Here is a 19,771-nt window from a genome sequence, read left to right as displayed (position 1 = left end):
TTTGACCATCGTACACCTGTCTCAGCCGCAGGTTACCCCTAGGTCTGCGTTCCCCCCCTCTTTTTGGACGCCTGCAGGAGAGAAGAGGAGCTCGTTGTGGGCGAGACCGGCGGGGTGCGTTTTGGCTTTTGCGAAGTGGGCCTGTGAGAGGGAACAAGCAACTGTTGCTGCAGCTGCAGTTGTGAACTTGTGAGGGACGAAAAAAAGGGCGACTTATGCAGAGTGCACAATGAGGTTGAATGAGCATACAGGCATGTACCGCGTCCGTCACGCCATCTTTCTCTTCCTGAGAGACACGGAGTGATAGATGCCGCGATATGTTTTAGGATGACATGCGCTTACACGCAGAACAGCCATCGTGACGCCGAGGGTGACTCTCGTCCCCTACGAGGCCAGACATGTGGAGCGATATCATGAGTGGATGAGTGATCCGGTCAGCTCAACAGCCCGCAAACAAATGCCATTACGTTTGAGTCATCCAGTGATGATACAGACTTGTGGTGCAGAGGGCATGAGCAGAGGACTAACTGCCCGATTCCGATGATACAGGATATCCAGGAAGCCACGGCGTCAGAGCCGCTCACGTTGGAAGAGGAGTACGAGAATCAGCAGTCGTGGCGCACCTCTCACGACAAGCTCACTTTTATCATCTGCCAGCCTCTCGAGTCATCGACGGCGACCACGGAGGCCGCGCAGGCGGGTGAGGTCGATGCTTCGGAGCGGATGATTGGGGACATCAACTTCTTCATCTACCCCTACGACGACGACGATGACGACGAAGATGCAGAAGGTCAAGTTGCGGCAAACGAGGGCTCGTACGTCGGCGAGGTGGACGTCATGGTGGCCTCCAAGGAGCACCGCGGCAAGGGCATCGGTCACGCTGCCGTGAAGACGCTGTTGACGTACGTTCACCGGAACAAGGCGCGGATCCTCGAGGAGTATGTCCGGGGAGAGGGCAAGGGCAAGGGGGACAAGAAGGCGCCGGCGCAGCTGAAGGGCTTGATGGTGAAGATTAAGGAGGGCAATGCTGCGAGTATCGCGCTGTTTCGGCGGCTGGGGTTCGTGCAGAAGGGGGAGGTGAATTATTTTGGTGAGATTCAGATGGTTCTTGGGGACTTGGATGAGTTTGTGGCGTCTGATGCTGGTGTCAAGGCTGCGGATGAGTATCGTGAGGTCTCGTATTCTAGATAGATTTTTCGATGCCGAGGAATATAACCCAGCAGCTGTCTACAATCATGTGTGTCCAGTCTTATCCTGTTCTCATGTCTTCTAAAGTTCCGTCTCGAATCTTCCGGGCAGAGTCTATCCCCGGGGTATACCAAAGCTGGTCCCTCCTTTTATTTAGTTCAGGTTTCCTCCCCCTCCTGAAGGACGATTTCATGAAGCATCGCCGTATTTTGAACGGTATCCGTTCAACATCTCCATAGTGACGTTCGAGCCGCCGCACACAATAAGCACAATGTTCTGCCTCGCCCACTCCTCATCCGACATGCCCGCATCGAAATGCTTCCTGAGCGCGCCGTTGTAAGCCGTCGCAATCGTCGCACCACAAGCAACCTCAACCACCAGCTGCGCATCATCAACAAAGCGCACACACGCCAGCGCCGCCTCCGCATCAGTGACCGTCACGCTCCGGAACCCGGGCGTGTCCCTCGCCACCTCCCACGCCCTCGCCGCAACGCGCACCGCACCCAGGGACCCCGCAATGGACTTGATCCCCGGCAGCGTGACGTGCTCGCCGGCGAGCACGCTGGCGTTGAGGCTGTCCGCGCCGACGGTCTCCACGGCCATCAGCCGCGGCTCTTTACCGCTACCGCCTGGCCACTGGTTCTGCGAGACGCCCTGCGCGAGACCAGCTAGCAACCCGCCGCCGCCGACGGAACACACGATCCCGTTGACCTCGACCTCGTTCCCCGGCGACGACGATTCCGCCGCCAACTGCGAGACGAGCTCGTCGGCGATGGTCGCCGCGCCGTCCCAGACGTGCGGGTGATCAAACGGCGGGACGTACACGCCCGCGGGGTCGTTGCCGAGCATCACCTCGCGGAGGTGGGCGTCTGCCTCGGCCCAGTTGGCGCCGATCTGGCGGACGTCGGCGCCGAGGAGGCGCAGCTTGGAGATCATGAGCGGGGAGGTGGTCATGGGCACGACGATGGTGGCCTTGCGGTTCAGGGCGATGGCCGAGGTCGCGCAGGCGAGGCCGGCGTTGCCGCCTGAGGAGCAGTAGAAGTGGGATTCTTGCGAGGAGGGTGCGGAGGCGGCGGCGCGGACCATGAGGTTGCCTACGCCGCGGGACTTGAAGGAGCCTGAGGGTTGGAGGTTTTCAAGTTTGAGGTAGATGTTGCTGGGTGGTGTCAGTTACAGGACGGTAATCAAGCAGGCTCATGGGGCGACTTACCATCCTGCTGCGCGGGACAGGCTCGCTGATGCGATGCATGGTGTTTGGATCCATGGCTTCTTGGTGTCTGGGCTGAGGGAACCCATTGTGGCGGATTTGGCAGTGGTGGAAGGAAGGCTTGGTGATGGAGGCTTCTTCTGTGGTCTGCCTTTACGAACTGAATTAGAGTTAGCCGGTGGGATTTATTATAAGAACAGGTTGGCGAGGTCGGAGTAGTAAGTGGGTACATACATAAGTCCCCTTGTTGATGGGCCCTTTTGCTCTGAGAATTTGAGGTTCAGATCTGATGATGTTGGTGAGAATGGAATGTGAAGGATGAATGTCAAGGGTGAATGGTCCAAGAGACTCGTTTTTCGGAGACGAAGCGCTAATAGAGTGTTCTCTACGGAGTAAACCGGCGTTATATTCGTAAAAAGTCACGTTCGCAAAACGTTGATAATGCTCAGACTGGCATCAATCATGTATTGACTTCTCTGTTATAAGCCGACGATTTCCCTGAAGAAGCTTCTCGATACCTTTGCCAGGGCGCGCTGAGTGCAACTACAATTGTCAAGTTACTGCATTGAGTCAAGTAAAGGGCGCACCTGCGGATGCGGGTGCACGGGGCCGGAACAGGGGTCCGACGGCGACCGGTACCGGGAAGCCGAGCCGGGGCACTTCAGCATGCCCGACCTCCGGACATGTCGACAACAACAGAGCTGACGTCCGGCCGTCATCTTGTGTACTACTTAATCGTTGGTCTACAAGTAGAAGAGACCTAGTCGCAAAGTGTGTTCTAGGGAATAGTATTTTACAGCCGTCGTGAAGTAGTGTTAGCTGTACGTGAGGAGATGCGTTTGGAAGAGATGGGAGCATGGAGGGGACTGTTGGAGGCGTTGAAACTCCCCAACGTGAATCTGATGCAGATTGAATATCGGTCTATAGCCAGAGAAACAGACTTAGACCCTCTCATCATTGTCACAATTCAAGCTGGGTTCCTTGTCAATATGACTACTAGTGTGAGAGGGTGTACATCTGACGGGAATGATTATTCGTTTTTGTCCGGCCTCGCACCTGCCCGAACTCCATCCCACCTGCATGAATGAATACCTTACACAGGAACATGCCTTCATATACCCCCTCAAGCCCATTCCCGTCACCACAAACAGCAGGCGCCCGTCTAGGCCGACGGGTCAGGTCAAACTAGGATAGGTAGGGGAGTAGTTAAAGGTCAATATTCAACAATTATGCCCACAGCCTACTCGACGATAGGCTCCGAGTTCGAATCCTAGCATGAGCACCAAGAGATGTAGCCCCTAATCGCCACCGGGGGGGTGAACTCTTTTTTGTCCCTTTCCAGAATATCTACTCTTATAAAACTTGGCTACTAGGCTTTAAAGCACCGTCCCCTCTTCATTCTTTGGCAAGAACCCATCTCGTAAATTCAAACTTCCTCGGCTGGCGATAGTTTGCCAGTCTAAGACTGCCTCGGAAACCACTTTTGCCAAAATTATTCGCATTGATTTCATTGCACCCTAGAAAAGTACCCATGACACAGGCAGAGCTCTTTCCGGGCATTCTAAAAGGTATGCCTTCCCTCTGAATTCGATGATCCCTCTTTCCTTCCTCCCTGTGCCGTATAAGAGACGTCAAGTGCTTATTTCACGAGACTGTCTTCCAGCTCCATTTCACCACCAGCACCTTACTGGAATCCCACTTATTTCACCAAAATATAAATCCACCCAGCCAGTTTCGCTTTACTCATCACTGACTTCATCCCCAGGCAGCTAATTCAGCCGAGGTAGGTGGTAAGCAGATCGTCACTATCACCGCTGCCAAGGATCAGAGCAGAAGACAGCGCGTACTTCTCAAGACGGTTTCGCTCCCAACAACTTTCCTTTACGTTGCTACTTTGAGTGGCTTTGTTCTTCACGAAAACACAACTCCAAACTTAAATCTCCTTTCCCTCATCCATCACCACTTCAAAGGTAGCCATTCTCTCAAAGGCAGCAAGAGGCCTTATGATTGCTGCTTCTCATTCAAGTTGATCAGCTGACTTCTTCTTGCTCTTTATACTTTGAAGACAAACGAGGCTTGCCTCTCGGGCATTTCATCTACACCGATCTGAAGATCTCACCAAAGCACCATCTAAGAAGGTAAGCAAGCTTTGCCATTTGAGCTTGAGGGTTGTGAGCTCTTCCCCTTACTGACTACAATAGCTTCTACTGAGGGCTTTTCCAGCTTCAAGCCATTTGGCACAGAAACTTATAGAGACATACGCCCAACGACCTCAAGCACAAGTCCTCTTGCCGATTTCTGGGGTACCAAATTCAACTTCAGAAACAACCAGTCTGGGGCCTCATATCAGTTGCAACATGCCTCCGTCCAAGATCTCCAGCGTGGCCAAGAGTTCCCGTGTGGGCAAGAAGGCGGCCACCACTGGTGTACCTCGAAGCAAGTCAGCCGGGGCCGCATCTTTTAAAAAGAAACAGGGACGCGCCTCGGCTAAAAAGAAAGAGACTCTCAAGCCGGCTGAGGCTACAGTCGTCATCGCAGGCCATAAGAGAACCATTGCCGTTGTCGAAGAAGACAGCAATGATGATGACACAATTCAACCCATCAAACGACGCAGAGCGGGCGGTAACACCAACGCTTACGATTACCACGCTGTTCGCGAGAAGCCTCCGCCGCGTGATTACGGAGCAACCTTTGCGAGGAAGTCGACGGCCCGTTTCACTTGGGGCGCTCCTGACTTCCCTCCTCCTCCCCCCCAGTCTCAACTTGCTCGCAACAAGGACAAAGAGGTAGTTCGCCCCGGAAGCTGGCAGGCGAGAGCAAAGTCCAGCCGCTACAGCGGCATCTTATCAAGAACAGCTACCCCGGAGTCAGAGCCGGAGCCGGAGCCCGAGAGCCGCACTTGCCCCTTTCTTCGAATCCCCCTTGAGATCAGGGAGGATATCTACAAGTACATCTTGGTCGCCGACGAGCCCATTCGAGTCCGGCAGGGTTGGTCTGCAGTCTACCCCCGGAACAGACCAGGCATCCGCACCGACCTCCTCCTAACCTGCCGGCAGGTCAGAAGGGAGGCGCTCAACACCCTCTACGGCGAGAACACATTCCTCTACCTCCTCCGCGACGCCGCAGAACCCCCTGCGCTGAACGCGCAGGGCGAGAACGAAATCGTGGTCCAGCACCCGCTCGCCAACGACGCCCTCTCCGACTACGAGGCAGACAGCGCAGACGAGTACTCCGATGACGACGACCGCCTCCCCGCATCGTCTTCTTCCCTGGACAACAACTACACGGGAACCGAGATCGATGTCCGCCGCTTCGGTCACAAGTTCCGCAAGCTCATGATCGTCGCCGAGCCCAACCGCGCCGAGGCGTCGTACCGCCTCAGCATGGCCAACGCCATCGACGTCTTCCGTCTCCTGCGGCCCATCCGCCCGCGCATCCACACCCTCACCATCGACATCACGCCCCAGCGCGACCCGGGCACGGGTGACCTCTCCTTTCTCGACTTCTTCGAGCGGTCCTCCGAGGTCGTGCGCACGCTCCGCGGCCTGCCATGCCAGTTCATCGAGATTCTCGTCAACACGGGCGTTAGCAGCAGCGGTGTCGGCGGCGATGGCGAAGGTAACCAAGAAAAGCGAGGCCAAGAGAAGATCCGCCTCAACATGAAGTACGCGGCCAACATCCGGCGCGCCAAGCGCGGCGAGAAGGACCTGTGGCGGGACGACCGGGTCATGCAGTCGTACCGCAGCGCCAAGGCGGGCGAGGCGCAGAGGAAGCTCGAGTCGTTGCCGGCTGCGATTCGCAAGATTTGGGAGGGCTCGAATGGGCGGTTCAAGCGCCGGCGGGTGGACTTTGATGACGATGATGATTGTGATGACTATGGGGAGTTTTTTCTTTTTCAGGATGATGACTTTTGATGGCGTGGTTTTGCTGCGTCTAGGCATGGGCTTGCTTTGGGTTCTTGATTTTGGTTTGCGGTGCGTTTTTGCAGGGAGTTGCGTGAGAACTTTGATGCTGGGACAGGAGACGGCGGTGGCATTTGGTCTTCTTCGGATTCGCAGATGCATAGGGAGAATACTCCTGCAGCCCCTTTGAGCAGGCGATTGGCTCATAGAGCCTCTACAGCGTTTGATTTCTTCTTCTTTAGACCTTGGAACATTGGAAGCATTAATTCAGAATCTCCGCTCCATCACAGAGATACTTTTTTCATTTTTCTTCATAGCTCAGGGGGGGGGGGGGGTATATCAAATCATAAACCTTTTTGTATGCTCTCCTCCACAGCCATTCCTAGCACTCTCTCTCTCACTGTCCGTCATGATGCCGCTGCTGAAGCTGACGCCGCCGTGATCTTGACCTTTGAAACCTCCAACGTCTCCGTGTCCACCAACACCAGCTCCTTGGTCTCCGCAAAGGACGGCACAGTGATGAGCCGGACCTGCTGCCCGTCGCCGCCCTCAATAACCTTGGTAGAGAACTCGGGCTGGCAGCCGACGAAGAAGAGATGCGGCGCATTCTTCATGACGAACGGGTCGTCGTCTTGAAAGGGATAGGCCCCTAGAATGAGAGCAGTCAGTTGTCTGATTATCCACAAGGCAGTGAAAAGGGGTTTGTAAAAACTCACAAAGTGTATCCGGCGCCGTCGGCGCACTGCACCGCCACCTACACATGGCCTCCATCATACCGAGCCGGTCGTCGCTGTCGACGTACTTGAAGACGTCGTCGATGTTTTGGCCGCCCGTGCCGAGGACCCTCCAGCCGTCGACCTCGCCTTCCCAGGGGTTCGTCGTGGTATCGAGCCAGCCCGCTTCTTTGGCGTCCGGCGCGGCGCAGTAGGGCCGCGAGCGCGGGAACATTGCCGCATGGATCGGTTGCTGCGGGTAGCTTGCGTTGGCTGGGTCCTGGGTGCCTGGCATGAGGGTGACGGGGAGGGAGGGGAGGAGGTCGGCGAGGAAGTCGTCGAAGAGTTGGCTTGGGAGCGGGTTGTACGCGCTCGCATCGTAGCCGTATTTTTTGTTGGTAGTTGAGGCTTTGCTGCTGCCGTTGGTTGTGCTGGTGGTGTTGTTGTTTGTGGTTTCGGTTGCGGCGGCGGTGGTGTCGATTGAGTTTCCTGCGATGATGAGGCGGGAAATGGTGGTGAGTTCGGATTGGGTCGCTGGGGAGAGGGCCTCGCCGAGGAGGTATTCTTGGAGGAGGGAGAGTTCGAGGGCGTAGGAGGCGCCTGTGCCTGAGAAGGAGAGGCCCGAGACGATGGCGATCTTGGAGGAGGGGCGTTGTTGGGATGGTGTAGAGGTGGTGGTGCCGGACATGTCGTGATCTTCGGAGGGGTTGTCTGCGAGGGTCCAGCGGGTTGGTTGGGGCGCAATGTCTGGGAACTTTACGTCGAAGACTTCGAGCTCGCCGTTTGCGTTTTCGGAGCCCATTACGCCGATGATTGTGCCCGTGACGAGGTGGATGGACTTGAGGATGTCGCCGACGAGGCGGATGCGACCCGAGTCGTCTTCGAGCATGATTGTGTCCTCGTCTTCGTCCGAGAAGTAGCGGTCCGTGGAGATGGGAGCAGAGATCCAACGCTGTGATTCTTTGTTAATCCTCCACATCATGGGGTGTAGCTTGAAAAGGGGAGAGGAAAGAGGTCAGGGGACGTACATCCTTGGAAACGTCCTCCAAGATATTGGGCTTCAACGCCATGTCCATATAGACCGTCCCCGTCACCCAGCACAGCTCGCCCTGACGGACGTCGAGAACACGGTTCACATGACGGGCCTCCTCGCCGCCTATGACGGTGCCATCCCATGCCTCGGCTGCGACTGCGTCGACGGCGGGCCGGATGGAGGTGAGGCGCAGGAAGTAGACATCGGCATACTGCTGCTGGTACGAGCGGTCCTTGGGGAGGTCAAAGGTGTGAAGGGGTTTGTAGGTCGACGGGGCGCGGACGAGATTCGACGAGGATGCGGTAGCGTCGCTGTGGTTGTGAAAGAAGCTGGTCAGCTAACTTCTATACGGAGGGGGAGGGGCGGGTTGAACGTACGCTGGCTTTTGGAGAAGTCCGGTGGCTTCTTCGAGGGTCACCATTGCAGAAATGGTTTCTACTTTTCTTGGTACAGTTAGTTGTATGAGGGTTGATTTGGTGTTACTGAGCTGAATGAGGCTTTTGCGCGGTGTCAATTGACGTGGTGGTTGTCTGGAGCTGGGATGTGAATTGGATGCGCACGTGTGACGCGTCGGAGGACTTTGGGGGTGGTGAAAGTCGCGAATTTTGGCGTTAATTGTGGTTGGGTTGGGAGGGGCTCCGTGCTTGCAAGCTCCCTGTGGCTTGCTCCCCCGGGGAGCAGCCCCGCCCCGGTGCTTGGAGCGGCCCGGAGAGTCGGTTCAGGGGACTGTGCCCTCCGTCCAGTCAACCTGCGGATACCTGAAAGTCAATTGGATGGCGGGGTTCCCTTGCTCTCTGCTCCATGTGTGTGTGTCATCGACGCCCTCTGGAATGAGAATGAGGGGCACTTTTTTTTTTTCTCTCTCCCTCCCCCGCCATCCCGCCGGGCTGTAGTTAACTTGGTTGCTAATCTAATGCGCGGTAAAGTGTTAAGACACGCGGGTTTGGCAGCGCCCAGGCGGTTCTGGCCTTGGCACAGTCCCTCGGTCTCCGTCTTCCCGTAGTATCGCCGGGGGGTCAGGTCATGACGCCTCCAGTTTGTGGGCGGTGAGAATGATGAATCGCCTACTTTTTTGCCCTTGCGCTCAACCTCCCTCTCTTCCTCCCCGAATATCTTACGCCTCTTCACGACCAAACTCATACACTTTTCCTTCTTCTCCAGTTTCGTTGCTTTCTTTCACCCTTCCTGCCTAGGCTCTCACCCTCACCAACACAAAACCCTCACAATGGCTCAAAAATCGCCCACAATCGAGGTGACAAACCTCAGCTACAACTTCCAAGACTCGAGCTCCGGCCTCAAAAACATCTCCCTCTCCGTCCCCTCCCGCTCCCGCACCCTCCTCATCGGCGCCAACGGCGCAGGCAAAACCACCCTCCTCCGCCTCCTCGCCGGCAAGCGCCTCGCCCCGCAAGGCGGCATCTCCATCGCCGGCATCGACCCTTTCAAAGACGGCCTCGAGGGCGTCACCTACCTCGGCCTCGAATGGGTCCTCAACCCCATCGTCCGCACCGACATTGGCGTCCTCGAGCTCCTGAGGTCCGTCGGCGGCGACGCCTACCCGGACCGCCGCGACGAGCTCGTCAGCGTCCTCGACATCGACACCGCCTGGCGCATGCACGCCGTCTCGGACGGCGAGCGCCGCAGGGTCCAGCTCGCCATGGGCCTCATCCGGCCCTGGACCATTCTTCTGCTCGACGAGATCACCGTCGACCTCGACGTCCTCAGCCGCGCAGAGTTCCTGGCTTGGCTGCGCCGCGAGACGGACATTCGCGACTGCACCATTGTCTATGCGACGCACATCCTCGACAACCTCGCCGGCTGGCCCACCCACCTGGTCCACATGCACCTCGGCACCGTCCGCGAGTGGGACACGGCCGACAAGTTCATCGAGGGCCTCGACGGCTCCACGGGCAACAGCACCCTCGGCGAGCTGGTCCTCGGCTGGCTGCGCAAGGATCTCAAGGACCGCGGCCCGAGATCGCAGGCGAGGGTCGCGCCTGAGGGTAAGACGTATGCGACTGGCGGTGTCGGAGGCTACGGCGATGAGTCTGATAAGCTGAAATAAAGCTTTGTCTTTGTTGATGACGGTTTGACGAAGTTTTGGAGGAGCGGGTGTTGGTTGGTGATGGGGAGTGATTCAACAACTGTCTTTTGTTTTGGATATTTTCTGTCTGCATTTTTGCTAGAGAGAACGGCGTCTACGGCACTCAACTGCATTAGGGACGGCGTTTGTGCGTTTTTGGGGTTTCAACATTGTGATGCAGCGACCAGGGGGTCGTTTTCCGCATCGGTGTGTCTTTCAACTTAGACCACGGCATACAGAGAACGGGAAGGACCAGAGCATACGGTAAAAACGAGACGAGGGGTGGGGGGCCAAGAGGAGGCACTCTCAACCAGCCTTGCTCGACGGCGGCGTTTGGTCATGTAGCAGACCTCTTCAACAAGAGGAGGGGAGGGCACAACCCTGATGGGCTTGTTTTCTTTTAGGATTTCCACGGCTTTAGAGATACCCTATGTCTTCAACCAAAAAGGGGGGCGTGACGTTTGGGAGGAGGATCAGCTGTTGACTCAACTAGACAGATATGAGAAAGTCATGCAATAGAATGTCAGAAAGACATCTACTTTGAGGTAGCGCTACTCATCTCCGAATAGGGGGTATCATAAATGCATGCGTCCTGAGCCTGTTCCTGGCGCAATATCTGCCAGGCATGAGCCGAGTCGTGCTATGAAAAACATGATGTCTCTACGTAGCGCTCTTAGAGCTCATGAGGACCTTCATCGTGTTCTTCATCAGCGATGGTATACCGCCCAATCCCTTGCCCTCCAATGCTCGCAGCACAATGATCCTATACTCGGACCAAGTGATGCGCAAGCCCCTGGCATCTGCCAACCTCGCCAGACTGTTTGACGTCACCGGCCCCGCGTGTCGTGTAGAGATGGCATCCTCATTCGCAGCTAGCTCACGGTCCTCCAGCTCGCGGATACATTCAATGGCCTGCAAACTCAACAATGACGAATAGGAGAACCCAAACAGCGTCGGAAGGGTGAGGTCCATGCCCAGGTCTTCGACATATCTGCGCAGCCGCTGTGTGACGGGGGGCGCGCTGAGGCAACCGAGAGCGTTCTTATCGCCATCGTTGAAAGCCTTGCCGCGCCAGAGGCAATTGCAAATGTCCATAAGGTACCCGTTGAAATGGTTCACGTAGCTCGGGGCATACGTCGTCGGCTGCCGCCTGGACATGGCCATCTCGAAGCCCTTCTTGTATATGGCGAGGACGGTGCACAGACGCGATACGTTTGCTAGGGAGTGGCTGAAGAAGAGAAGGTAGATGAGCTGGGCCGGCGGATTGGCGATGCGAAGGAGAGGTTGAAGGGTAGCGTCAGAGATACTGGCGGCAGCCTGCTCATAGAGGTCGAGGACGCCGCCGTGGACAGCGGCGCTGGGTGAGGCTTGGACGACGTTGAGAGCGATGATGCTTGCGTGCTCCATGACTGCGAAAAAGGCACTGACAGAGGCATCCTTGGGTATTTGGTCGAGTGAGTTGAGAACAAAGGTCCAGCGGCGAAGGAGGTTTTGGTAGAGTTTAAGTAGCGCTAGCTGCGACTCGGCCGTTGGAGGAAGACACTTCTCCAGCGGCTTCAGAATCACATTGTACAGCTCTGCTACATAGTCAGCAAATGGACGAGACAAACGAGATGGGGCCGCTTGCCATCAAACGCCACGAGAGGCGCGTACTGGAGAATGCCGAGGATGGAATCCTGAGCATCAACGCCGTTCCATGTTGTGAATAATTTCGTCAAGAACTGCAAGACGACCGGCGGAGTTTCCTGTATTGTCAGCGAGGCTCCACTCGGGTGGTTTATCACACTTACTTTGACGCGAGCCACGTACTCCTCCAGCAATTCCATCGTTTCCGCAAACGACTTGTCATCGACATTACCGTTAAGCACGTCTTCAAGCACGGCATCAATCCAATGGACCACACGCTTTGACGCAGCGTCATCCTTTTTCAGGGCGACGAATTTCTGCAGAAGAGGGTCCGCTAACACAGCCGCGAGCTGATTAGGCAGCTCAATCTTCTCGACTGTCTGGGCAAGACGATCGGCGCTGTCAATCTCTTCCAGAGTGACGGAAGTCTTTCGTACTTGTCAGCCACGCACATCGTTGTCTGGCTGGCTCTTCGCGAAACACCTACCTCTGTGGCTTCCGAAGTATAGACAGGAGGGAGATTTGACGACTTGTTGCCGCGGGCCCGCAGAGCCTGATGGTTGACGCTGAAGCCGTTCTGGGGTTGACCGGCTGCTTCGGCAGTCCGTTGAGAATGGTCTCGTTGGATCTGATTCAGCCTTTCGCGCCATTCCACGTCGGGGTGCTATCAAATCAGTACGAGTAACTTCCGAATGTCGGAGCACTTCTCACCTTAAAGGCTGACGCTCTACCCCTCAGCGCATCGCTTACAATGATTTCAGGATAGTAGTCTTTGAAAACGCGGAGGAGCCCTGTCAATGCTGGATCATTTCCTGTCTGCCTGGAAAGGTTGAGGCTGAGATGTATAATTAGCGCCGAGAAGTATCTGCGAGTACAGAGGGACAACTCACACAGCTTGAATCCTAAAGGGCCGAACGTGTTTTCTGCGTGTGATCAAGGCGAGCAGATGGCAAAGTTGCGGTCTGGGGTCGTATTAGCCCCTTTTCCGTACGCATCAGAGGAAGAGTCCCTACCGAATGGCTGCCGTGTCGAGCAAGTTGAACAGAACGGCGTATGCTTGCGACAAAATGGCAGGTTTCTCAATGACATGGTACGCCATGATTAGCCATTTCAGAATATTCGACTGCAGGACCAGGGAAGGCTTCAGTTCCCCGTGGCCCAGGCATCCCACAACCCTCAGGACGACATCACTGGATAGCCGAGTAGCAGGGTAGAGGTTCTTCAGTATCGCGTTCAAGCTCGCCTGATCCAACAAGTTTGGCCTCGTGAGCAGATCGATGAGTTCGCTCAAGGGCCCGGGAAGAAGGCCATTTTCAAAGGCGTATGACGCGACCTTCTCAACGGTAGGCTTGATATTGGTGGCGCGCCTTTTCGCAGGCAGTTTGGAAGCTATATGGAGAACGTTCGGGTCAATTCACGAACTGCATGTGTTGCGAGGGGTTCAACTCACCCTCAACAACATCGCCAATCAGGAGGTCAACGTCAAGGTCCACGTCGATATTCATAGACGTATCGTTGGTGGTCGAAGCCATTCTACCTGGTAGTTCTGTTTCTTGAAATGGCGGCACGAAAAGAGTGCCGAATTTCCAATGGATGGACACAATGTAGCGACATTAGATGAGGCAGGCGGAGTCCAGCGTCGTCAAGGGTCAGCATGGGTGACAGGCCCGAGCTGTCATGAACGGTAAGTAAGTGACAGACGCGTCGCGGGGGGTCAGTATCAAGGTGAGCGCGTCCAGACCGGGAAAATGGCACCGTGCACACGGACCTTGTCACTTTTATGGGGTCTTTCTTCCCATTGGTTACATATGGCCGGTGTGGGTCCATTCTTCGGCGCCCAGCGTCCGGGGTCACTGGCCGGAGCAAGCTCCTTCCTCAGCAATTCGCTAAAACAGATGCAGGCCCAGAGCCGGAGGAGCAGCAGCATACGGCTGCTCCTACTCTAAAGTCTGTACGACAGGACAATGTGTTGGATTCGATGTGGGGGGGCTTTCGGTCAGCAGTGTCCGTAATGAGGGCGAATGCGCGCGAGACAGGGAGGCATCAGCATCAGCAAGCCTCGGTGAAGGGTTGGGCGAGGCCGGGCGAGGCCAGGCGAGCCCCTGTGTCATTGCACCGCTGTAGGTCCTGCGGGTAAATGACGAGCCTGCAGAGAAGGCATGCTATGACCTGAGAATCTGACCACGGTTGAATTTGCCTCGGGTTGATCGATGGATATCTGCTCCGGTACGGGGTTCCTTTGGCGATTTGGACCCCAAAGGTTTGTCTCGAGCGGTCTCGTCGTTGTGGGCGGGGAACAGCAAACGGACAAGCCTCAGCAGTTGCAAAAGATGCTCACCGGTCTGGGAGTATCCAATTGCTGGCCATTGACGTAGTGGCAAACCTTCCGGACCGTAAGCGGCGCACATGTCGTCTTGGCTGCCATGGCTGCCGCTCATTTGGTCTCTGGGATCCATAGCGGGGGAACTTCCGACTGATGTGAGATATGAGGTGCAGTCATCCAAGAATCGAGAGTTGCAGGCTTGCAGCAGGTCATGGAAAAAAGATGACGAGGACGATTCGGCTCGGGTTGCGAATGATCTCGTCTCTACCCGGCCTGCTCCTACCCAACTTTTACGTCGTAACTACGGGGTTCGGGTAGGAACTGTGGGAAAGAGGCAGGTACACATGCACGGCAATGACAAAAGGGAAGGAAGAGGGATATTCATCGTCTTATTTGGGGTTACACAAGGCAACTTGAAAGCATCATCTGCTGCAACTGCGGTCTGCAACTGGTTACTGGGAGTGAGGAGAGAGGAGAGAGGCACTGCCCCTAGTAAGGTGAGGTAGGAAGGTATCAAAGTGGACTTGCTTATACAGTAAGGTGCATGATGACCCTGTATGACAGGGTACCTCTACCTGCCTTTCCGTCTTTTGGAATGGAGACGAACGACTCTGTTCTTTTCATCAGGAAAAGTCTGAAGAGAAAGTGGGAGAATGCCATGAACATGTAAAAAAGTCTTGATAACTCAGGTATTCGAAACGGGTACGGATACGGTACGCAGAAACGTATCAATCGGTAAACACCCTGGACCGTTAGGTACCGTACGTATCCGTACCACGTACCCGTTCCAGAAACGCCCGTACTCACCGTTGTATACCGCCATCCTGACGCTCCGTCCCGCGAAGTTCCTGCGTAACCTCTGACCTCGCGCCTACGACCTTGGTTGCTTACCTTGCTTTCGCCGACGTCTCTCACCGTAACACCAACACTGCTTACCTTACTTTCGACAACTAGCTGCCTCTCAATGACAGGGTTGCTTCGAAACAACCTGCAACCTCCAACAGTCGCATCCTGCACAAATACTACTGGACCCAACATTGCCCTCATCTGGTCAAGCTCGCTGACCGAGGCGTCAGAAGCGCCTCATCCCTAACATAATCTAGTGCCATATTTTCCTGCTGTTCCACAAACCGGCTACGCAAATGCCTCGCAAGAATCCTTCTGTCCTCCGGGCCCCGTCACATCCTTCAGTGTTTCTTACAAACCTCCACCATGGTGCGCGAGGTCATTCTCGCCTCCACTTCTGACCGCATGTTTTGTACAAGACCACGGTGACCGAGCTGTCGATTCAGGTCTCATGACTCCTCGCTGCACTTTGGTTCGGTCACTGACATCGTTCCAGGTCCGCGTCAATACGGGGTACCGCGTACAGATTGCCCAGCAGAGACAGACTGGCGCCATGTCCGGGCCTTCCACAGTGCTTCCAAGTTGTCGTACTCCATCCATGTTCTCGCCTACGTCTCTCCCTTGTTTGACCAAATCATCCGAGCGACGACTCTGTTCGCCATGTGTCTTTCAGCTTTCTGGCTCTTTTGCTCACATATCATTATCAGTCGCGGCCCGATGTCTCCACAGCCGAGAGAGGACCGAATGAACCTGGGCATCGCCCCTGTTTGTGCCGCCTTTTGCTCGTCCCTTTTCGTCGGTAGGATTCTCCCGGTAAACCCTATTTTTCACACCCCGACAAGCACACAAACTCCCCCCAAAGCCGGCCCTGCCAGACCACGCAGTCTTCTATATTTCCTTGGACCTTCTACTTTCAGCGGGCCTGTCCAGGGCAGTTGTTGGTCGGGAGCTCCAAAACCATGGCTATGGATGGCAGGCGACGATAGCAAGCCGCAAGCGGGCTTCGACTAAGTAGCGGCGACTTCGCTCGGACGAATGATCGAGGCATGCCGCATACATCGATAGCTAACATTGTTCGATCTTGACTTCTCTCCTCGGCTGACTGGACCACCTCCTCCCACTGCCGTGGGGGCTTTGCGACCTTCTGTGACGGCGTAGTGCTGTGAAGTCCAATCTATCGCTGTCATGGGCTTGGCTCTGTGTCACCTTTCGGCCGTCATGTGTAGTAGCGTCTGCTTACCGCAGTGCCCATCTCACCTCACCTTACGGATACCTCGAGGTGGTCACTATACGCCGCGCGCCGCACGCCGCATGCCGGACGCCAATTTCGTCTGCAGCAACGTTGTGTAACCTTCTCTAATAACCCTCATGTTGCTAAGTAGCATTTGCAAGGCTCGGTTGGTGGTCAGCACATCGAGGTAAAAGATCCGTCCGTCAACGTTCCGTTATCCCCCTTCCATCCAAGAGCAACTTCATCCAGAGTAAGCTAAGGTGACGGACGTATTACCGCTCCGTACCGCGCCGGTTACATCGGATCCATCCGTCCATTCATCCTTCCCTCCCTCCCACCATTCCCTCATTCCATGGGTACACACACACACACACACACACACACACACACACACACACACACACACACACTCTGTTTCTCACACCTCTACAACCAACTCGTTTATTGCATCAGTCAGACGAATGTCCCCCAGACCAGAAACCACAGAGCCCTTGATTTGGTAGCCTGCTAATACAGAGACCCACCACCCACGGTGAGAAAGCGTGGAGGCCCCTCAACATTAACCGCTGGGCGTCTTCTCACCTCTTGTCCTACCTTGCTCTCACATACCCGTTGTTCTCAGCATTCAAGTTATGCATCCGCTGATGATGCCTCCATGCATATCCTCTTTCAAGATTTCCCCCTCCATGTTGCCCATCTGTCCCCATCTTTGTGTAAAATCCGGCTGACCAGCTGTGTTGTGTTGTCCGTTCGGCCTTGTTGTGCCCTCGGCCGGTCGCCTCTGCTGCACACCCCACTCTCTCTACTGCTGCCCTCACGCACTTCCTCCCACACCTATCAAGTTAAAGATCTCTGTTGAGTCTATCGCCCTCTTAGACTCGGCCCTGCTCCCAGCCCTTCGAGGTATGTGTAACCAGTCCTCACATTTGGAAATATGTGTCTTCTAACATTTAGTCTGGTTACTCCCTCAAGACTTGCTCGTTCAGATGCCAGGTGCCATCGAGTTGATTGACGCTTAGTCTGTTAAAGTTGAGAGCCAACAGCAAACAAAGTTTCGCGACAATATCGAATAATCGAGTATACATTTTTCAACTTTACCTGCCTTCGACATCGATTCTGGTTTCTTCTTCTGCTCAAGCAACGCAGAGAACACGCCGAACCGTTGCAACTTACGTCTTCCTCGCCTTGACGTGACCTAGTGCTTATCGTCTTACATCCGGTCCATCACTCTAGTCCTCTCTAGCCAACACTGTCACTTCAATCAGCTAGACGCTTTAACATCAGACGACTGCGCTTCTCGGTCGGCTCATCGACGATAACCGCAGCCGCCGTGCGCTGGTTCGCAACATCGTGGCAGAGTGGACCTGGTGACGGAACGAGCAGCAAGCGAACCGTCTCATGCCGTTCGTATGGAATTCCTCTTACACTGGCCTAGTGAGTCCAAAAGTCTTTGCTTCCTATCTGACGCTGAATCACCTTACACGGCGCTACTTTGTGTAACCTCGCGCTGACTTGAGATAGGGATGAGCTGAAGACAGCGCACTTGACTATCTCCGCCATGAGGTATTCTCCGGAAATGCAGATCGATCACCATGTCACGTCCAAGAAGAGCCCGAAGTCTACACAAACTAACCCTACCATGTTACTATGGGACCGACAAGACTGTATCCCCTTGGGGGAAAATCTATCGGAAGACGACATAATCGTTCTGCTCACGCCAGTTGTTGTTCCTCACAACAGATTCGCAGACAACGACAAGGATCCCTTCGAACCATTGGGCCGTGCCATTGCTTCGCGGCACTCATTGGTCCGCCATGTTCCATACACGAAAAGAGGTGGCATCACCAACGTCCACTACGAGTTCATCAAAAGGGCGAAAGTAATCGTCTTCGTTATATCTGGAGCCCATATAGACGATGATGTCTCTCAAATCGACTTGGCAGATGCTGCACGAACGATGGCAGACGAGCGGCCGCAGATTGTAGTAGCCTGCTGCAACCTCCAAGCCCAGAACCTTCACGTCGATCACTTTGCTACGCTTGTGCAAATCGCAGGCTATTCACCATCTGAGCTGGAATCCGCTGCTTCCATCATCTTTGACGACGTTCGTCCACTTACCATCAGCGCAGTTCGCGTACAAAACCTCATCATCGCCCCGAGAGCTTGGGATGTCGAAGTCTGCGGTATCGATATGACCCCTATCCATCAGTTGTGGACAGAATGCCTCCCACCCAAATTTCACCTCCCACAATACTTGCTTGTCCTGCTCCTGCAGAGAGATGGCTTCTCCAGGCACTACGTCGTACGCGAACCAGAAAACAAGCAGATTGTGGGCTTTTGCGCTACATTTACCACATATCCAGATGGGGGACAGGATAATCTGCTCGGCTCGCTAGCAGTATTGATCGTCAAGAACTCATATCGCGGAAGAGGAGTCGGATTAACACTCCACAACTATGCACTCAAGCAACTCCAGAGAACTCGGGGCGTCAACAGGCTGCAGCTAGGATCAGCCTTTCCACGCCTCTTCTACGGCGTGCCGTCTGAGTTTTTCTCGAGAGATTGGTTTTCACGCCGAGGGTGGAAGATGGATGGGTTTCAACCTGGCCAAGGACAGGAGGCCTCAGATTGGCTCCTCAGATTTGAAGATATGCCCGCAAAAAGCTTTTCGTCAGCTGGTCTGACTTTCAGGCGATGCGACATGATGGAGTACCACCAGGTTTTAGACATCGTCAGTCGGGATGCGGCTCGCAAAGATAATATGGGATGGCACGACCAATACTGCATCCTGGACGGCACACCTCATGTCGAGGATATCGTCCTCGGTCTGGAAGGTAATACTATCGTAGCTGTTGCTTTGACCTACATTCCCAATTCTGGGAGTCCAGCCGGCAACGACCTGCCGTGGGTGAGAACTATTGGCGCGGATGCTGGGGGCGTAACCTGCATTTGCATCATAGGTTTGTGGTCACGCTGAAGAACTCTAATGGCTTTCCCCGCTGACTACGATTCAGATGACCATCCCGAAATGGTGAATAGCCGGGACTCTGTGATGATCAGGTTGCTCGATACTTGTGTCAAGTTATTGGCCGAGCAGGGCATGCGGCAATTGTTCATCGACGGCATGAAGGGAGCGGATGACGGTTTCCAATCGCTGGGTAAGTGCGATGATTGAGCGAGAAGATATCCTTCTGACTTGGTCGAATAGGTTTTCGACAATGGGCGCGATATAAGGACGTCTGGCGAAAGGTCTAAGATACGTTTTCGACTTCCCAAGAGCCAGCAAACACTGTACCGAGATGCGGTACCTCGCACTTCATAAGTTCTGCAAGCGATGTCCAGAAGCCATTGAATTCCGTGGTGCGGTACAGCCGACCGGAGGACCTCGGATACCAAACGTTTCTTCCACATTCACTCATGGAACCTATCCAATGTCAACCCAAGTTGATAAAACACTGACAGCCCGTATTGGCTCGTATTGAAGAGGGCCCGGCTAGTCAAATCGGCACCAGCCACCAGCGCGTATTGAAATCGAGGACCGCTGCTCGAGATATTGCACATTAATGCCAGCAAGATTCCTAAATCCAGCAACGGTGTGACTTTGTTTCAATGCGACTTC

At 54.9% G+C, this 19,771-nt stretch overlaps 9 protein-coding genes across 9 annotated transcripts; 6 read left to right on the top strand and 3 right to left on the bottom strand.

Moving 5' to 3' along the window:
• The first annotated feature begins 74 nt into the window (after positions 1-74).
• On the top strand, positions 75-1,284 carry BDP81DRAFT_836 (N-acetyltransferase). The gene is made up of 3 exons (XM_060596364.1): positions 75-251; positions 354-433; positions 550-1,284. Exons 1-3 carry the CDS (start codon positions 230-232, stop codon positions 1,189-1,191), a joined length of 744 nt encoding a protein of 247 aa, XP_060451245.1. The 5' UTR covers positions 75-229; the 3' UTR covers positions 1,192-1,284.
• Positions 1,285-1,377: 93 nt separating this feature from the next.
• BDP81DRAFT_477123 (pyridoxal-phosphate dependent enzyme) lies at positions 1,378-2,906 on the bottom strand (the record flags this gene model as incomplete). Its single annotated transcript, XM_060594806.1, has 3 exons — positions 2,630-2,906; positions 2,399-2,555; positions 1,378-2,344 (listed from the first exon to the last, which is right to left on the bottom strand). The coding sequence occupies exons 2-3, from the start codon at positions 2,482-2,484 to the stop codon at positions 1,378-1,380; spliced, it is 1,053 nt and encodes a 350-aa protein (XP_060451244.1). The 5' UTR covers positions 2,485-2,555; positions 2,630-2,906.
• Positions 2,907-3,384: 478 nt separating this feature from the next.
• Positions 3,385-6,309, top strand: BDP81DRAFT_401333 (uncharacterized protein; the record flags this gene model as incomplete). The annotated part of the gene is made up of 2 exons (XM_060588803.1): positions 3,385-3,396; positions 4,597-6,309. The coding sequence occupies 2 exons, from the start codon at positions 3,385-3,387 to the stop codon at positions 6,307-6,309; spliced, it is 1,725 nt and encodes a 574-aa protein (XP_060451243.1).
• Positions 6,310-6,626: 317 nt separating this feature from the next.
• Positions 6,627-8,610, bottom strand: BDP81DRAFT_362819 (DNA polymerase alpha/epsilon subunit B). Its single transcript, XM_060586454.1, has 4 exons — positions 8,421-8,610; positions 8,039-8,354; positions 7,014-7,962; positions 6,627-6,946 (listed from the first exon to the last, which is right to left on the bottom strand). The coding sequence occupies exons 1-4, from the start codon at positions 8,462-8,464 to the stop codon at positions 6,705-6,707; spliced, it is 1,551 nt and encodes a 516-aa protein (XP_060451242.1). The 5' UTR covers positions 8,465-8,610; the 3' UTR covers positions 6,627-6,704.
• A 271-nt stretch (positions 8,611-8,881) lies between these two features.
• Positions 8,882-10,108, top strand: BDP81DRAFT_401331 (ABC transporter; the record flags this gene model as incomplete). The annotated part of the gene is made up of 1 exon (XM_060588802.1): positions 8,882-10,108. The coding sequence occupies exon 1, from the start codon at positions 9,269-9,271 to the stop codon at positions 10,106-10,108; it is 840 nt and encodes a 279-aa protein (XP_060451241.1). The 5' UTR covers positions 8,882-9,268.
• A 678-nt stretch (positions 10,109-10,786) lies between these two features.
• Positions 10,787-13,284, bottom strand: BDP81DRAFT_456312 (Mis6-domain-containing protein; the record flags this gene model as incomplete). Its single annotated transcript, XM_060593148.1, has 8 exons — positions 10,787-11,703; positions 11,754-11,871; positions 11,917-12,180; positions 12,240-12,416; positions 12,464-12,587; positions 12,643-12,714; positions 12,766-13,141; positions 13,203-13,284. The coding sequence occupies 8 exons, from the start codon at positions 13,282-13,284 to the stop codon at positions 10,787-10,789; spliced, it is 2,130 nt and encodes a 709-aa protein (XP_060451240.1).
• Positions 13,285-13,948: 664 nt separating this feature from the next.
• On the top strand, positions 13,949-14,693 carry BDP81DRAFT_412213 (uncharacterized protein; the record flags this gene model as incomplete). The annotated part of the gene is made up of 1 exon (XM_060589196.1): positions 13,949-14,693. A coding segment is annotated over exon 1 (418 nt), but the record flags the coding sequence as incomplete, so codon positions are not given.
• A 431-nt stretch (positions 14,694-15,124) lies between these two features.
• BDP81DRAFT_412211 (uncharacterized protein) lies at positions 15,125-16,376 on the top strand. Its single transcript, XM_060589195.1, has one exon. It carries the CDS (start codon positions 15,582-15,584, stop codon positions 15,930-15,932), a length of 351 nt encoding a protein of 116 aa, XP_060451238.1. The 5' UTR covers positions 15,125-15,581; the 3' UTR covers positions 15,933-16,376.
• A 1,334-nt stretch (positions 16,377-17,710) lies between these two features.
• On the top strand, positions 17,711-19,407 carry BDP81DRAFT_388148 (acetyltransferase; the record flags this gene model as incomplete). Its single annotated transcript, XM_060587059.1, has 3 exons — positions 17,711-19,112; positions 19,167-19,310; positions 19,361-19,407. 3 exons carry the CDS (start codon positions 17,711-17,713, stop codon positions 19,405-19,407), a joined length of 1,593 nt encoding a protein of 530 aa, XP_060451237.1.
• Positions 19,408-19,771: the final 364 nt, after the last annotated feature.

This window comes from Colletotrichum phormii, assembly GCF_030913505.1.
Source record: "Colletotrichum phormii strain CBS 102054 chromosome Unknown BDP81scaffold_1, whole genome shotgun sequence".
Classification (NCBI taxonomy): domain Eukaryota; kingdom Fungi; phylum Ascomycota; class Sordariomycetes; order Glomerellales; family Glomerellaceae; genus Colletotrichum; species Colletotrichum phormii.
The sequence above is the reverse complement of the archived record's forward strand: the minus strand, read 5'-3'. Positions and strand labels throughout refer to the sequence as shown.

Excerpts from the sequence above, each read along its gene's own strand:
- BDP81DRAFT_836 (XM_060596364.1), top strand. The coding sequence starts at position 230 with ATGAGGTTGAATGAGCATACAG. Across the intron at positions 252-353 it reads GAGGTTGAATGAGCATACAG|CCATCGTGACGCCGAGGGTG; the intron begins GCATGTACCGCG and ends CACGCAGAACAG. Across the intron at positions 434-549 it reads ATGAGTGGATGAGTGATCCG|GATATCCAGGAAGCCACGGC; the intron begins GTCAGCTCAACA and ends CCGATGATACAG.
- BDP81DRAFT_362819 (XM_060586454.1), bottom strand. The coding sequence starts at position 8,464 with ATGGTGACCCTCGAAGAAGCCACCGGACTTCTCCAAAAGCCAGC. Across the intron at positions 8,355-8,420 it reads GGACTTCTCCAAAAGCCAGC|CGACGCTACCGCATCCTCGT; the intron begins GTACGTTCAACC and ends TCACAACCACAG. Across the intron at positions 7,963-8,038 it reads TGGAGGACGTTTCCAAGGAT|CGTTGGATCTCTGCTCCCAT; the intron begins GTACGTCCCCTG and ends AAAGAATCACAG.
- BDP81DRAFT_412211 (XM_060589195.1), top strand. The coding sequence starts at position 15,582 with ATGTGTCTTTCAGCTTTCTGGCTCTTTTGCTCACATATCATTATCAGT.